This window comes from Caretta caretta, chromosome 8 (assembly GCF_965140235.1).
Source record: "Caretta caretta isolate rCarCar2 chromosome 8, rCarCar1.hap1, whole genome shotgun sequence".
Taxonomy (NCBI): Eukaryota; Metazoa; Chordata; order Testudines; family Cheloniidae; genus Caretta; species Caretta caretta.
The window spans coordinates 85,771,913-85,789,667 of NC_134213.1; the positions used below are offsets into that span (position 1 = coordinate 85,771,913).

Genomic DNA, 17,755 nt, shown 5'->3' on the forward strand with positions numbered 1-17,755 from the left:
TAGAGGGGAGAGGAAACTGTCTTACTTATGTAAGGAAAACATTTGCACATGTGAGTACTTTTATTCACATGAAAAGTTCCTTTGGTGTTTATAACATTAATGAAGTTACTTGCATACATAAGGATTTGCAGGATTGGGCTCATATCATGCAATGTATTTTCAGGCAGAACTGGCAAGTGCTTTGGTTCTGATTGAAAATTGATGGCATGATGTGACTTTTGGTATGTGGGCTTAAAAGTTTCAGGCAACAAGCAGAAAATAAACTAGAGGAGGGGATAAATATATCAACTCCTGCAAAACATATGTAAGTCATAAAGCAAATGCAACACTCATAGAAAACATTTATTTATTTTAACTAATCAACTATGCAAACTGGAAAGTACAAGATATTAGGCTGAAATTGTCCTTTGACTAAAAATTAGCTAGAAGTTTTTAAAAATATTAAAAATTTACCAATTTTAGGACTCTTTAGTTGCACATCAAGGACTTCCCTTCCTCCCCAGGGACCCTCAGATGATTTTCCTCCATAATCTATTCAGTTGCCTCAAACTACTCGTAAGTCTGTTCACAGGGGTGTGTACGCAGAAGCTGGACAAACTGCATTCGAAATACAGCAGAAATTACTATACAAGTTGTCAATAAAATACAGCTCATCAAACCTCAACCTATTAATGGAACTCCACTGAGGTTTGGGGTAACAGAATCCATTCCCCAATATACAAGCAAACTATAGGCCTATAGTGCAGCCCTCCCAGACAGCAATTAGAATAGTGACCTCCGCCCCTCTCTGTCCCCTATGTGGTGGCAGATCTCCCAATATCCCCTCCTTTAGCTTGCCTCCATTCAAGCCCTCTGTGTTGGTGGGGGGGGTTGCCCAAATCCCCTGACTAGATGCTCCATATGCATAACTGTATCAGGACTATAAATCATTCGGAGAGGTTTTTATGGGCCCTGTACATGGGGTAAATGTCATCTCAAGAGAATTTGTAAAGACAAAAGAGCTCTGTAAAAATAGTGCAAGATTTTGGACAACGGCTAACATACCAACCCAAATCCTGCTCTCATTCACAACCCTGCACCCTGCTTTAAACTAGCTATCTTTGTAGGGTCTTCTTATAGGATGTTTCCAACAGACTGGAATAATTGGGTTCCAGACATGTACACTTGAGAGGGTAAAATATGGCTAAACCTCACCAAGCTCTGGGCAGTGATATAGATTTTTCAGAAGAGCTTATTTGAGAGGAATGTAGATTGTGCCACACTGATCTCTGAACACCAATCACTTTTTGTAAAAGCCTTCAAAGCACCGTACTAACTACACTAAAGTGTTGCGGTTGTGCTGTTACTGGCAGTGCCTATACCATTTAAAAATGAAAGTCATGAAAACAGTATTTTTCTCAGCAATAAAATAGTTGTGGGGAATACTTCATTGCTATAAAAGCATTTACCTTCCTCCTCTCAACACGTGCACAGGCTGAAGTACTTTTAATGTACAACATATAACATGAAAACCCTTTTAAGTGTATGTTTCTAATACAAACACACTGCATGACTGCGCAGTTATGAGCAAAGACTTGTAACTCACAAGATACACTGCGTTCTGCAAATAGCCCCCCAAGGATTCTCAGGTGTATACAAATCTTTGGGCTAGGGATGAAAGTCTGATATGGGTTAGTTGTATCCCATCTTTTTCAGTTCTTTATTTTGTCTTTCAAATAGTCCTGCAAGAAGGTGATATTTGTACAAAATGTCTGTTTTAAAGCACGTGGAAACTCTGCATGTTCACTGACTGGATACACCCAAACTGACTAGATGGCATTTTAGGTTTTTCATTTTAGAAATTTCATTTAATTCAGAAAGTGGTCATGGTTTTCACAACATTCTGAATAAACCGAGTGCAAATCCATTTTCCAAAGACCTTTTTTTTAAAAAAAAAAAAGGAAAAAAACCAAACATGTTTAGGCACAAATTAGCCACATAAGCAAATAAAACTTCATCTAAATCCTAAAGCTGAAACACTGTTCACTGTGTTGACTGGGTGTAGCACCCTACCACCTAGTGGCCTGTTGTATAAATCTAAACGTGGTGGTACGCAGTTTACCTAATCTCTCTACTGCAGATTTCTCTCCAGTCACCAGCTATGTGAATTCATGAACATATCCCATCTTATTGAAGCAGCTGTTTCTGCTAATTGCTAGAACATGCTGGACTGCATTTACCTCACTTCAAAGAAGAAATGCAGTTGTGCTGCAGCATGGAAACAAAGATTTGTATAAATATTAGCATGTTGAATGCCTGAGGCAGAAGACAACTGATGCATAACTACTACATGGATAGAAGTGGCTTATCTAGCGAAAGAGTACTCTGTCCCCAGCACAGAGGATGCTGTAGGGGTGCTGTCCTACCCTTTCTCTGTGGAGCTGCCGCCACCTCGCCCCTGCCTCAACCCCCCAGCTGCAGTGATCTCTTGGGCTTTTGCCACCATTTCCACTCACACACAATATCCACTGTGGGGCTGTTGCCACTCTTTTCCAGTGCAGTGGGATTTGTGGGGCTGCCACTCTTCTCCACATCCCTCCCTGGGGCAGTGGGGATGCCACTGCCCCTACCTCACTAGCAGCTCTCCCTCCCCACAGAAAAGAACAGGAGTACTTGTAGCACCTTAGAGACTAACAAATTTAGTTTTCTGGGACATACACTGCCCCACCCCCCTGCCACAATTGGCTCATGGAGCTGCTAGAACACACATCCATTCCCATCCAGGTAAAGTTTGAGGTGAACTGGAGCTGCCTGCTGAAGTCTGTACAGCTGCTAATAAATGAATATCAGTCCGGGTATACTTCTATGAACTTCAGTCTCTGGTGCTATTTTTCTGGGACCTCTCATAATTATGCAATGACTTAAAGCAGTGGTTTTCAAACTGGGGTACATGAGCTCTTGTCGGGAAGTAGGCAAGAAAAATCCTGTAATGGTAGACAACACATTTTATTTAGCAAGACTTGGAAATCTACTCATAGGTATATTATGACCCTAGCTCAGATGAGGGTATGCGGTAGACTACGTTATGTGGAAAGGGGTACACAGCCTAAAACATGTGATAACCACTGCCTTAAAGAAATAATAAAAGCGATGCTCTGGGTCCTGTGAAATCTCTGATATCAAAATCCTACCTGCCTAGTTTTCCCCCCAGAGGGGATGAAAACAGCAAAAAAGCTATAGACCTTGCCAAAAAGGAGGTGCTATTTCTGCATGCAATCAACTTCTAAGGACAGCACTAAGCCAACTGACATCTCATCTGGTAGCCCCAAAGAATGATCAAGGGCAGTCCTCTTACAAGAAGGCTGGTAACTGGCTGGTTCGTCTTTTCCCCACTCCAGAAGCAGGTGGTGGATCAGCATTATTTTTAGTGACTGGACATTGGGTTTATATAATGCACAGCTGTGGAGCTGAGTAAAGTTTAGTTAGAGAAGCACAAACATAGATACAAAGGCCCATAGCTATGTCATAAATATAAAGGGAAGGGTAAACCCCTTTAAAATCCCTCCTGGCCAGAGGAAAACTCCTCTCACCTGTAAAGGGTTAAGAAGCTAAAGGTAACCTCGCTGGCACCTGACCAAAATGACCAATGAGGAGACTAGATACTTTCAAAAGCTGGGAGGAGGGAGAGAAACAGAGGATCTTTGTCTATATGCTGCTTTTGTCGGGGATAGACCAGGAATAGAGTCTTAGAACTTTTAGTAAGTAATCTAGCTAGGTATGCGTTAGATTATGATTTCTTTAAATGGCTGAGAAAAGAATTGTGCTGAATAGAATAACTATTTCTGTCTGTGTATCTTTTTTGTAACTTAAGGTTTTGCCTAGAGGGATTCTCTATGTTTTGAATCTAATTACCCTGTAAGGTATCTACCATCCTGATTTTACAGATGGGATTTCTTTACTTCTATTTACTCCTATTTCTATTAAAAGTCTCCTTGTAAGAAAACTGAATGCTTTTTCATTGTTCTCAGATCCAAGGGTTTGGGTCTGTAGTCACCTATGCAAATTGGTGAGGCTTTTTATCCAACATTTCCCAGGAAAGAGGGGGGTGCAAGTGTTGGGAGGATTGTTCATTGTTCTTAAGATCCAAGGGTCTGGGTTTGTAGTCACCTAGGCAAATTGGTGAGGCTTTTTACCAAACCTTGTCCAGGAAGTGGGGTGCAAGGTTTTGGGAAGTATTTTGGGGGGAAAGATTTTTCCAAACAGCTCTTCCCCAGTAACCAGTATTTGTTTGGTGGTGGTAGCGGCCAATCCAAGGACAAAGGGTGGAATATTTTGTACCTTGGGGAAGTTTTTGACCTAAGCTGGTAAAGACAAGCTTAGGAGGTTTTCATGCAAGTCCCCACATCTGTACCCTACCGTTCAGAGTGGGGGAGGAACCCTGACAAGCTATTTTTCTTGGCATTCCTGATACTGGAAACACACCCCAACCGACTTATTTTTAAATCTATAAAAGATCCCCTACATTTCCCCCCAGACCAATCCTTCATATAACAAATTTCAGTTAGCACACTTTTCCAGTAGAATTAAAATTCCCTGAAGACCCAGATTTATGTAACGCAAACGAGAACTCCTTAACTAGAGCACTACTATCAGAGCACTACTATCCCCAAAATAAACAATTTCCTTAGCACAGCTCTCCTGACATGGTAGTTAGAAACCATTGACTAAGTTTCATAACAGAAGAAATAACTCAGAATTCATTGTTTCTTCAATTATCAACTAATTCACTATAGCTTCATGAAAAACAAACCACTACTTTTTCCCCCCGTGGTCAAACGTATGAGCATGTGAATTGTAGTAGCCCAAGAATCTCTATATTTTTATTTAAATATATTTATTTAAATTAATTAACATATAATATTATTATATGTTAATAGCCTACATATAACTCAGAAAGTTCATTACTGTCTATTACAGCAGCCCCCAGGTTGCTTTAACTTGTGCCAAGGCCAACGCAGATCAGGAACTGCAAGACTCCCTGATAGCATCCTGCTTTGCTGCACCCAGCACTAAATCTGCTCCAATGGATTAAATTAATCTCTGGTGCTACTGGATTGATTTTAGTAATATACAAAAGCTTTTTCTCCAAGAAGAAACCTCCGGGAGAGTACTTATATCAATAGGAAGTGAAGAGGGAAGTACAAAAAACAAACACTTTAGTAGAGGTAGTGTTTTCAAATGCATAGACTTAATCTTGTGTTTGGTTTCAGAGTAACAGCCGTGTTAGTCTGTATTCGCAAAAAGAAAAGGAGTACTTGTGGCATTCTCTAAGGTGCCACAAGTACTCCTTTTCTTTTTGCGAATCTTGTGTTTGGTATTTTAAATAAGGAAAATACATACAGTAAATCAATCTTTTATTATAGAGACGTATCAAACACGGTTTGAGGTATACCTATGTACACATTAAAACTGTTAGCTGTTCTGTCCACTGTTAATAAATATTTCATAATTTTTAAGAAGTCCATGTACTTCTGTTCTCCATGCTTCTGTGGTGTTTTTATGCAAATTAAAGGACATTTCATAATTCTGTTACACTGAAATGCTTGGTTAAGTGAACACTGTCTCCAGCGTAAACTTTCAAGACAGCATAACTTCCTTGAGCACAGCAGTGTAAATAGCTCTTATAAAGAGCAGTACAAGAGAAGTATCACTAAAGCTGTGTTAACTACACCTATATTAGAAAGTAGGTATCCTGTATCAATAGATTTCAGAAAAAAAAACTGAGAGTGGTTTCTGGGTCATCTTCTGTTTTTGACTCTTCCTTATTCTCTGAAGAGGTGCACAAGCCAGGCTCTTTATCTTGTTTTCTTTTTCTTCTGTGAGTGTACACAGAATGAATCTTCTGTATCATCCCATGAGGTGAGTTACTCATGCTGAGTTCACTTTTCAAAGCTAACTGTAGGCACTTGTAAAACCTGGAAAGGAGCAAATACGTTTGCTTAAGTTCTGCAAACAGAACATTAACACTTTGGCAACATAAAATGTCGTGTATAACGTTTCATAGAATTTTAATAAAATCCAAAGGCAGACCTGATCGGTATTGTGAGGGGGACTCAGGGATACCAGCACGTATGTTCTGGGCATGCTCTGTCAGTTCTCTAATCTCTGACCTTCTAGGAATCTAATTGACAGTTATGCCCTATGTATAATGAAAGTCCCATTCATACTGCTAAAACTACACAACAGATGATCTCAAACACTTTTACGGTTTTGCATCACATCTTAATAGTGTCTAATAGTCAATCCTATTCATAATCAGATGCACCATCACCACTCCTATTTGCAATTACTTTAACATCCCTGTGGCAACTACAGCAATTAATTCAGAAAAATATTAAGAAAATATCTATATACGTTTAACTGTCCTTGGTGCAATTAAGTATTTTGTCCTGTATCCTTTTGCTCTTTATTTCTTCTGTCCACCCTCTCTGTTCTGTTTCTCACAACTGGAAATGAGTAGAAAAGCCAGTACTATGTAACTAGTCACCAGTAAGTGTTCCAAAGACCACAGTTTGGGAACCGTAGTCTGAACTTTGTACAGCAACGTTAAAGGGTGCATTCTAATCTGAATACTCAGGAAATTATGTGTAATTCCGGTAGATTAAAATGAGATATTCCTGGCTTCATCAAAAGGTGAATCTCCTGTCCTTAAACATGCTAAAATCTAATCAAACACAAACCCCACATGAAGATGCAGCAGTGGAAGTTAATAATGTGAGACTAGAACTCAATGTGCTATTCATGCCATATATCTGGAGCAACAATTGGAAGTCCTGTATGGACTTTTTTTAAAAGCTCTGTAACAAATCTACTCTCCACTACCTGATACTGTTGTTTATATATGGTTAAATGATCCTCTAGGGTCATCCATAATTTAAAAAACCCCAAACCCTCTGAGGTCAGATTTTCAATCTGTTTTACTATTATTTTTTTAGGCTGATCTTCCTGGTCTACTGTTTAGCAGAAAAAGTTTACACTTCTCTGGATTTAGATGTAGTGACATAGGATGCATATAATCTAACAAACCTGTCAATCCTCTTCATGTTTTCTTCCATCTTCCGATTAGCTATCTGTACCAGAAAGTCAACATATTCTTCAGTGACCATCAATTGCCCCATGTGACTTAATGGAACTTCTAAGCAATGAGTACTCCGGACAGCCTAGAGGTACACATAGATGTATTCATTTGAATTACATTAGGAGATACTAGCTCTAAAAAGTAGGTGCATTCATTACAGGAAAACCACCTGAAAAGATCTGGTTGTATTTCTTTGTGAGCAGAGTGATATGCCATGTCAGGAAAGTGTCATTTAAAAATTATTATTCAAATCTCCCACATACTTAAAAATGTGCTCATGTTAATGAATAATTGCTAAATTCTATAGCAGAGTAGAAAAATAGTGCATACCATCATAATTTTACCTCTTCTGCCAACTGTAATACCAGAGTTCCTGAATCCAGAATCTATAGCCACCGAGTGCTGTGAAACAAAAACATTTTAAATAGCAGTTCATACATATTTTGTCAGATTGAAAGCTTACTGTGGATTATATTGCAAGTTAAGGTCCCAATTTTGCAAAACCGTAAAGGCATAGTCCCAACTGACTGCATTAAGAGCCACAATCACTAGTAAGTGTTTACAGGATCAGATGCTAATACTGTAACAAAATACTTTTAAATTAAATTTCAGTGACAAAGACAGATGGTGGTTTCAGCCCTGACCCATTCCATCAAGACAAAGGGGGAAGTTCATACCTCTTTTGGCACTATATTTTTCCAGTTCAAATAGCTGCTAGTCAAAGAAGACAATCGTGGGATGGATATGTTCTTAGATATAGATTCTGCAGAACTCAGCAAAGTTTGTAGAAAGAAAAGATTTCCTTCTCTATATGAACCAAGGCAGGGTGAAGATGAGGAACAAAATTATCCTGTACCGGCCTACAAAGCCCCTTTTGAAAGGCAGAGAAGGCACAGCATTATCCACTTACCTGAGGTCTGGGAGCAAATGGTCCCAGTCTGTAGTGAACTAATTTCTAAAGAACACTGCCATGGGCCAGGGAAAGCAACACAGATAATTCAGGCTCTCTCAAGCCAATCTGCCTCAGCTAGAAGACTGAAGTGCATTTAAGTGACTTTATTTTCTAGAAAGCACAGCAAAATCTGCAGAAAGAATCTTAATCCTTATTTTCTCCATCAACATACTTTTACTACTTCAGTTACTAAACATACATTGCTCCTGAGACTATTTCTGAGTGTTAAGATATTCAGGTGCCAACATTTTTACTTATGCAGCAACAAATGTAAACAAAACAATACAACATTGTTGATCTAATTTTACCAGAAGCTGTGCATCCTGCAACTCTTGACACTGCACATGAAGAATGAATGGTTCAAATTTGAATACAGTGTCACCAGTGGCTTTCTGCAACGCTGTCATCTGGAAAATGCAATGAACATTAATATATTAATACTACAAAGGCGAACTGTTACTATTAACATTTCATAATAAAATAGCTAGTTTATGAAATGTTTAAAAACACCAGGAATGATTTGGCTTAAACAATCATGTTTGTTACTATTTAATTGCTTTAAATTTCCCATTGCTCATAATGTTCAGGATCTCTGCTGATTTGTAAGTATTAAACTGATTCTCTTGCCATGAATTTCTACTGGACCTAGACTTTTAAAAAAAAATTATTTGCTTCCCTGTTTGATCATTTTGGACATAAAAAACCCCAATGATGTCAGCACAGCACAGAGAGTACTGTTTTACTGCAGTCAGCAGAGGAACCTTGAGAGCACAAAATATTACTACTATTCAGTTATAGTTTGTTTTTGATTTCTTACATGATTGGATATGATCAGGGACATGTTGATATTGAAGTACATTCCTCTTAAAAAGGTAAAATAGGTTGAACTTGTGGCCTGAACTACTTGACCTTATTTTAATCTATGTTTCAAAAATGACTCATTATACTACTTCTATGATAATGTTAAAATAAGATAAAATAAAAGGATTTATAAACTGAAGTTAAACTCATAAGGCACACCAAGGGCAAAAAATAGGTAACAAACAGTTATATAGCTTTAATACTCAAAAACAGTGTTTCCCAAACTTGGGCTTCTTGTTCAGGGAAAGCCTCTGACGGGCCGGGCCGGTTTGTTTACCTGCCCGTCCGCAGGTTCGGCCGATCACGGCTCCTAGTGGCCACGGTTCGCTGCTGCAGGCCAATGGGGGCTGCGGGAAGTGGTGGCCGGTACGTCCCTCGACCCGCGCCGCTTCCCGCAGCCCCCATTGGCCTGCAGCAGCGAACCGCAGCCAGTGGGAACCACGATCGGCGGAACCTGCGGACGCGGCATAGTACACAGTTATGATTGTATGCTATGTTTATGTAAAATAAACGTAAGGAGTGAGATTATTGGTTTTAGTTTATAAAGGCTGCACTGAAACAGTTACATGATTCATTGCAGTTTACACCATAGTTTACTACTATATAATGTTCTAACTTTTTTGTTCTTATCGAGTGTTCTTATATCTAATTGACTTGCCTCCCCCACATCCCATGAGCATCTTTAATGAAAATACTAGAAGCTACCAATTTGCTATACTTATATTTAGGGGAAAAAATTGAGCTGCTGCACCATGCTTAATTTTTTTTTGGCTAGCATCCTAGCCCAGTGATTCCTCTGAATTGAAAATATTTCTTTAATCCTTTTTTAAAATTGAGAACTGTGAAAATTTCAACGATTATCTGAAAACATCCATTCAATGTGCAGCGGCAGCCAAAAAAGTGAACAGAATGCTGGGAATAATTAAGAAAGGGATAAATCATAGGACAAAAAATATCATGTTGCCAATATATAAATCCATGGTATGCCCACATCTTGAATACTGTGTGCAGATGTGGTCACCCCATCTCAAAAAAGATAAAATGGAATTGGAAAAGGTTCAGAAAAGGGCAACAAAATTATTAGGGGTACAGAATGGCTTCCATATGAGGAGAGATTAATAAGACTGGGACTTTTCAGCTTGGAAAAGAGACGGCTAAGGGGAGATATAATTGAGGTCTATAAAATCATGACTGGTGTAGAGAAAGTAGATAAGGAAGTGCTGTTTACTACTTCTCATAACACAAAAACCAGGGGTCACCAAATGAAATTAATAGGCAGCAGGTTTAAAACAAATAAAAGAAGTATTTCTTCACACAGCGCACGATCAACCTGTGGAACTCCTTGACGGAGGATGTTGTGAAGGCCAAGACCATAACAGGGTTCAAAAAAGAACGAGATAAATTTATGGAGGATAGGTCCATCAATGGCTATTAGTCAGGATGGGCAGGAATGGTGTCCCTAGCCTCTGTTTGCCAGAAGCTGGGAATGAGTGACAGGGGATAGATCACTTGATGATTACCTGTTCTATTCATTCCTTCTGGGGCATCTGGCACTGGCCACTGTTGGAAGACAGGATTCTGGGCTAGACGGACCTTTGGTCTGACCCAGCAGGGCCATTCTTATGTTCTAATTTATTCAAGATACCAGTAATAGTGGTGTAAAATAAAACTGCTGAGAACCCTATCTTCCCCCTTAGAATATTGAACAAGATTTAAATGTTCTTGTGTAGCATGCTCTTTCTGTAACTATCCTTGCTATTAAGGTATAAATCTTACAAATATAGGTGCCTAAAGTTAGGCCCCTAAATAAATGACCTCATTTTTAGATGTGCTAAGCACCCACTGCTACTAGTGGAGCCAATGGGAACTGGGGATACTCAAGAATTCTTAAAAACCAGATGCCATTGGCCCCGATCCTGCATTATGTCGCATACAGGTTACCTGCTGTGCCTGCATGAGCCCCACTGGTTTCCACAGGGCTTCAAATGGGCACAGCAGTCTTATTGGGCTTATACATGGATTTTTCAGTGCCTGAAAATTCTGTTCTACCCACCTGAGTTATATAAACAATAGGCTGCTTCAGCACAGTAGACTAGTGTTCAATGTATTAGGAAGCCAAGGTAGACAGACTTGTCTCAGAGACAAGTATTACAACAGAATTTAATATTGACTGTGATCAGACGAAGCGACGTTGGTGTGTGTACTTTTTTAAAGGGTTTCACTGACAAGGCTAAGTAATTTTGCAGACACTCTAAGGACAGTTTTTTCAGTGACAGTAAACGGGCAAGAAAGTCATACTGACTGAAATGGTCTGTGTATGCTAGGATGCCCCAAGGCCGCAGTGACTTATATTGCCTGTTGCACTGAAATGCTCACTAAATGAAATAATTGTGACCAAAGGATTTTACCCTATTGCTTGTAGACCACCAATTTCCTGTAAAAGGCTCAGAATTTAATAAGAAAATACTGAAAGTAATTTCCTATTAAGCCTACAAAGTCTGAGGCCCAGCCCTGCTCCCAACAGAGTCAATGGCTAAACCCCCAGTGGGAGCTGGATGAGACCCTTAGTCAGTAAACAGTGAAAGCGTAACTGCTGTAACTAACTGATAAAGAATGACTATCACTGATAAGGTATGCAAGTGACAAAGAAAGAAGTTCCCTTATTTCAAATACAGTAATGTTTAATAAAGAATTACATAGAAAAGTTTTGCCATGTGTTGATTTAATGACCATGGACAGTGTGCTCACTGTCTCATAGAACACTACACAATCCTGCTCCAAGAAACTTGCATTCAAGGGTACGTCTTCACTACCCGCCGATCCGGCAGGTGTGAGCAATCTATCGGGCACTGATTTATCATGTCTCCTCTAGACGCAATAAAACGATCACCGAATGGACACCCGTACTCCACCTCGGCAGGAGGAGTAAGCGGAATCGACAGGGGAGCCACCATGGTCGACTCGCCGCCATGAGGACGGCCAGGTAAGTCGAACTAAGGTACTTTGACTTCAGCTATGCGAATAGTGTAGCTGAAGTTGCGTATCTTAGTTCGAACACTCCCCCCTCAAACAGCAGTTTTATAAATGAGGAACATAACTACTAATATTCTTCTGTATATTCTTCAAAGAATAGGGTTGACAAATCAACGCAGGTTTACTTTCAGAATCCAGTAGGAAAAACTGTACACCACTTTGACATTGTTATATAATACTTTGCGCAATTTTAAAATTTTACCATTTAATTACATTTTAATTGTTTTCTTCCTGTTGAATAAGGCCCAGAAATCTTTTGTGAAGGGATGTTTTATAAAGAAAAAACCCCACACCTTTCCTCAAAGGATCTTAAAGATAGCTATAAAAATTAATTACTCCTCAAATTTCCTATTCCCATTTTAAAGTGGTAGATACACATCGAGGCACAATGGGATTAAGTAGCTTGCCTGCTGAAAACTCAGCACAAAATCCAAGAGTCCTGACTTCCAGCCCAATTTTCCACACTTTGTTTGTATTCTATGAAAATATAACAATTTAAGAAGTAGTCAGGGAAAGATTTTTCACACCTTTAATGGACGCATGAACATTTTTACCATATCTACCAACTAGACGTCAATACAAAAATTGAGAAGGTACCCACTAGCAAAAGCCAATGGCAACACTCTAGTAGCTCAGACCCTACTCCTAGTATATGGCAAATCAGAGGCTGCTGAGATTTCTATGAAGGTGATATCAAGTAAACTAAGAAAAAATAAGATAGAGGGGCTTTTAAAGTTTAAATGTATGTATATTACTGTTATGCAGTCTTTACAGTTTATTTTTTTTTACAGAATAACTAGTTTCATTTTATGGGGTACAATGTAAAGAGGAGCATTTAGAGAGCAAAAGGCAGTTTTGGAAGCACAAAGTAGTTCATAAATATTCAAACTGTTCAACAGTTTCTTAAAGTGATTTGATTTTAAGTTTCAAAACATTTTTTTAGGATATAATTTTAATTAAAAAAAGCTCCATAAGAGAGCCATTGTCTTTTTGCATTAGTTCAGATTTGTAGTTGTAAGACATGGCTGTTTCAATCTTCAACTGAAAGTTGATAAAATTAAATCATAATGGAGTTTCTGCTGCATACAAAATAACAAATATGCTTTTTCAGGAAGCATGCGTGTCTTTTAATGAAGAGGACAGAGGTCCATTTGTGTTTGCTTCCTTATCTGCTCCCCCCAGATAATCAATCATGCATGACAGAATATCCACAGCTCAGAATATTTAACTTTTGCAAGGATTAGGAAGGGTAACAAGATTATTATATGGATAACATGAATATCCAGTTATAATTAATGATAAATTGTAAGGGACATTAAAGTTCATGCTTCAGACAATCTCTAACTATTAGAAACTAGGATAAAACCTAATGCAAAAGGCAGATCATCTTGCATTTGCATACTGTGAGGTTCTTGCACCTTCCTCTGTAGCATCTGATGCTGGCCATTATCTGAGATAGAATACTGAGCAGACATACCTTAGGTATGATTCAGTCTGGCAATTCCTGTTTCTATTAGAAGGAAGTTTTGTTTCATTACTACCATTAATTCAATTTAAACTGCTAGCGACAAAGACATTACCATCTGAAGACTGTCTGGTCTATGGAAAGTGAGTTTACAGTGTCAGACTATTTTCTATTGGAGGTGTCTACATCAGTCACTCTACAGCTGACATCTGTGTTGCTTGCCTCAGTGGAGACAGCCAGAATTAAATGAATGGTCATGGATGCAAAAATACATTCTTACCAAAGAAGTGATCCTTCAATACAGAATTGAGGCACACCTGCCAGAAACTTGACTGTACTTATTCTATGGATAAGAAAAGGGCTTCACAAGCACTAAATTAATATTTTAGGAGAAAAAAAATCTGATGTAGAATCGCTGGTCTTCTGCAAGCCATGCAAAATGTCTAACTAAAAACCACTGAAAGTGGTGGATTTTATAACCTGCTGACATTGTACTCTCGTTCACTATTTTAAGAAAGAGACAAATTTTGACCCTAGCCCTGTTTACACTGAGCAAGGTAGCCACATTACTGACTTAAACCATGCTCTTGCTAGAAAGGTGCTAACAGTTTCGCCAGCTAATGTAGACAGAATTTTATCCTAATAACAAAACTGTGCTCTTAAATGAACATATTCATTCTAGTAATATGAAGGAAAAATGTAAATTATTTTCTAGTTGCTATTTGAAATTGTGTTTTTTGGAGGGTTGGGATGAGGAGAGGGTAAGTATTTATGCATAAACATTGTACATTATTGACATCTTACCACATCCTCTTTTGCACAGAGTTGATGCGTTACCATGAGCCAAGAACAGTTTTTCTTCTGTACCTCATAGCCATTGAAACCCTAATGAAAAACAAAGTATTAAAATAGCACTGCAGTTATAAAAACAAATGTCCTTTGCGTTCTTGGCTTGGTACACAAGGATGTACAGAAATATTTTCTGATCAGTAACCATAACTATATCAACAATCTTAATGTTATTTATTTATGTAACTTTCATGTGTTTTTTTTTTTAACTATCAAATCTAGGTAGGATTTACAACACCTAGATAACAGTAGCTAAGCAGGTAGTTTAATTTAATCCCAAAAATTAATGGAGAAGTGTTCTGATTTCACCCACATTCAGCTATAGCAATGTGATCTAGTATTTGCAGAAAAAAACGACAAGGACACTAAACACTGGAAACACTGGAATGCGTTACCTAGGGAGGTGGTGGAATCTCCTTCCCTAGAAGTTTTTAAGGTCAGGTTTGACAAAGCCCTGGCTGGGATGATTTAGTCGGGGATTGGTCCTGCTTTGAGCAGGGGGTTGGACTAGATGACCTCCTGAGGTCCCTTCCAACCCTGATATTCTATGATTCTAAGTTCTTTGGAAGAACTTTTGTGGTATCGCACTTATTAATACGAAAAATCCACTTAGATGTATCTAAACGTGAATCTCATGATTGGAAGCAACAAAATGCAGTCATATATGCTTTCCCCGTACTACCTTACCCTGGGAATGTTCTCTATTAAAATGTATTTACGTTTTGGAGACAACTAATCTGAGGACCTGTTTACAGTTGGGATATTTGTACTGATGTACACCACAACAAAACTGTAGATGTGCTGCACTGGTGTATTATGGGATCTTAAAATTCTACATCTCTAACATTTAAAATAAGAAACTAGCATGTTCTCCTGTGTAATCTAATCAGCACTTTGCATATAAAACTTGTGGTTTTGATAAATTTGTGGAGAGTTCAGGATGAAAATTAAGTTCATGAAAAGTCATGTAGTATAATTTGTTAAAGGAGATTGGTTGTAATTATCGTTACTACAAATCAGTGTGTCAAGACTTAACTATCAGTGGCTTGGCAATGGCTAAAGAATATTAGGATCTGGATAGAACTGCCAATTTAAAACTCTGTCCTCTGGGAGGAACACTCTGACTACACTGTATTTTTGGTGTTGCTCAGATCTCAAAATGATGGTTTGTTGCCAGATTAAAAACCTAGACAGATCATGTGATTCAAATGTCAGATGCTGGTGCTGTCTCAGTTCTACTTACTTTTGTATACCTTAGTGTTCTGTGCTCTTAGTTTACATCACGTAGACAACAACAATGAAAAAGAGATCATCATATGAAACTGAGTAAGGACTGATGCCAAGTCTTCCTACAGCATAAAGTGGAGGAAGAACTGGACCACATACTTTCAGTAAAATTATCTTCTACTCTAGTGCTGCTATAAACACCATGTTGATTTTGCTATAAACACCAATAACTTTAACTGTAGTATTCCCCAAACTATTCATAAGCTGGATAAGAGACAAAGGTGGGGTGGGACATGATATAACATCTCCACTTATCTGCAGAACAGAAAAGATTACAGCAGCCATGCATGTAACTAGGGGTAACCTGGGCCAGGACAGCCACAAGCCTCATGCCACTTGTGGGTTGTAAGGGCCATGCCTCCTGCCCGGGGGCACTTGACCTTGGGGCAGTGGTGAGCTGGAGCCGGTTCGCACCGGGTTGTTAGAATCAGTTGTTAAATTTAGAAGCCCTTTTAGAACCGGTTGTCCCTCTAAATTTAACAACCGGCCAAAAGTGGTGCCTTAGGCGCCGACTCTGTGGGTCCTCGGGGACTGGAGCACCCATGGGGAAAATTTGACGGGTGCAGAGCACCCACCGGCAGCTTCCCGCCACAGCTCACCTCCGCTCCGCCTCCTCCCCTGAACGTGCCGCCCCGCTCTGCTTCTCCGCACCTCCCCCCCCCCGGCTTCCCGCGAATTAGCTGTTTGCGCGGGAAGCCTGGGAGGACTGAGAAGCAAGCGGCGGCTTCGCGCTCAAGCCCAGGAAGGTAGAGTTGAGCTGGGGTAGGGGGGCACGAGGAGGGCCGCCCGCACCGCAGAAGGTAATCTGGGGGGGGGGGTGGCGCAGGGGAACTGCTCCCTGCCCCAGCTCACCTTCGCCTCCCTGGGCCTGAGTGCGAAGCTGCCGTCTGCTTCTCAGCCCTCAGGCTTTCTGCGCGAACAGCTGATTTGCAGGAAGCCAGGGGAGGGGGGCGGAGAAGCAGAGCAGCATGGTCCGTTCAGGGGAAGAGGCGGAGGGGAGGTGAGCTGCTGGTAGGTGCTCTGCAGCCACCAAATTTTCCCTGTGGGTGCTCCAGGCCCGGAGCACCCATGGAGTTGGTGCCTAAGGCACCACGTTTGATGCGATCAGTGTGGGCAGCGGCTGCTCCCCTGCCCCTAGGAGCCAGAGGGACCTGCTGGATGCTTCCTGGGAGCTGCTCCAGGTAAGCAATGCCAGGACTCCCCACCTTGCCCCCTGGCAGATGCCTCTGGCTCTTAGGGGCGGGGTGGGCACCCGCTACAGTGGCCCAGGAGACCCTCTTGCCCAGTTCTGGGGGCAGACGGGGTGGATGGGGCAGGGATGAGGGTGGGGGGGCATCAAGGAACGCAGGAAGTTGGATGGGGCAGGAGTCCCCGGCGGGCGGGGGTGGGCCACGACACCCTCGTGGGGTGAGGAGAGAACTGGTTAAGATTTTGGCAGCTCATCATTGCCTTGCAATATGTGTATGGGGGTTATTACGGGGTGGACTCCTGGCCCTGTAACCTCACGGGAGCCCCAGCTGGAGAACAGTAGGCGCCAGGAGGGAATCCCAGTGCTGCCCTGGTGCCCGCGGGGGGTGGGTGGGGGGGATCTGCGGAGGTGCAGCGCGGAACCTGCTTGGCAGCACTGACAGCCCCGGCGCTTCAAAGGGGGGCTGGGAGGTCGGTGTCTTGGCTCCAGAGCGGGGTCGCGGAGGCGCGCTCGGCGCTGTCTCCCCACCATGACACCCCCCTTTCCTCGGACCGCTGCCGGGGAGCCACTCGCCCCACGCGGGCTTGAGCGGGAGGCGGCCCCACGGGCGTGCCGGGGTCTGTGGTGCGGCCCCGGGCCCGAGGGAGAGGTTCGGGGGTGGGCAGCTGGACTCACTGGGGCGGGGGCCTGCGCGAGCAGGAGGCGGCCGGCGCAGGAGCTGGTGGTGCAGAATCGCTCCTGCCCGTTGAGGAGCTGCACTAGCTCCGCGATGGCCTCGTCCACGCTGCCCTTCCTGCTCTCATCCGCCCGGGCCAGGCGCTGCTCCTTCCAGCGCCGGAAGGCGGCCATCGGCCCGCGGGGATGGGGATGGAGAGCCGGGGCGGGCGAGCCAGCCACGGGCCGCACAACCGCCCTATTGGCTGACGGCAGCCGGGTTAGGCCAAATCTACCGGCGCGCTTCCACAGCGCGCGGGGCGCTTCCGGGCCGGGGGAGGGGCTCGA

The 17,755-nt window shown here is 41.6% G+C and overlaps 1 protein-coding gene across 1 annotated transcript; it reads right to left on the reverse strand.

The window, feature by feature from the left end:
- Positions 1 to 5,376: 5,376 nt before the first annotated feature.
- On the reverse strand, positions 5,377 to 17,728 carry TYW3 (tRNA-yW synthesizing protein 3 homolog). Its single transcript, XM_048860646.2, has 6 exons — positions 17,429 to 17,728; positions 14,233 to 14,313; positions 8,378 to 8,476; positions 7,448 to 7,519; positions 7,066 to 7,199; positions 5,377 to 5,954 (listed from the first exon to the last, which is right to left on the reverse strand). The coding sequence occupies exons 1-6, from the start codon at positions 17,600 to 17,602 to the stop codon at positions 5,747 to 5,749; spliced, it is 768 nt and encodes a 255-aa protein (XP_048716603.1). The 5' UTR covers positions 17,603 to 17,728; the 3' UTR covers positions 5,377 to 5,746.
- Between the last annotated feature and the right edge of the window lie 27 nt (positions 17,729 to 17,755).

Coding starts and splice junctions, on each gene's coding strand:
- TYW3 (XM_048860646.2), bottom strand. CDS start 17,602: ATGGCCGCCTTCCGGCGCTGGAAGGAGCAGCGCCTGGCCCGGGCGGAT. Junction 8,477..14,232: donor TCTGTGCAAAAGAGGATGTG/GTAAGATGTCAA, acceptor TGCATTTTCCAG/ATGACAGCGTTGCAGAAAGC. Junction 5,955..7,065: donor AACATGAAGAGGATTGACAG/GTTTGTTAGATT, acceptor GCTCCTTTCCAG/GTTTTACAAGTGCCTACAGT.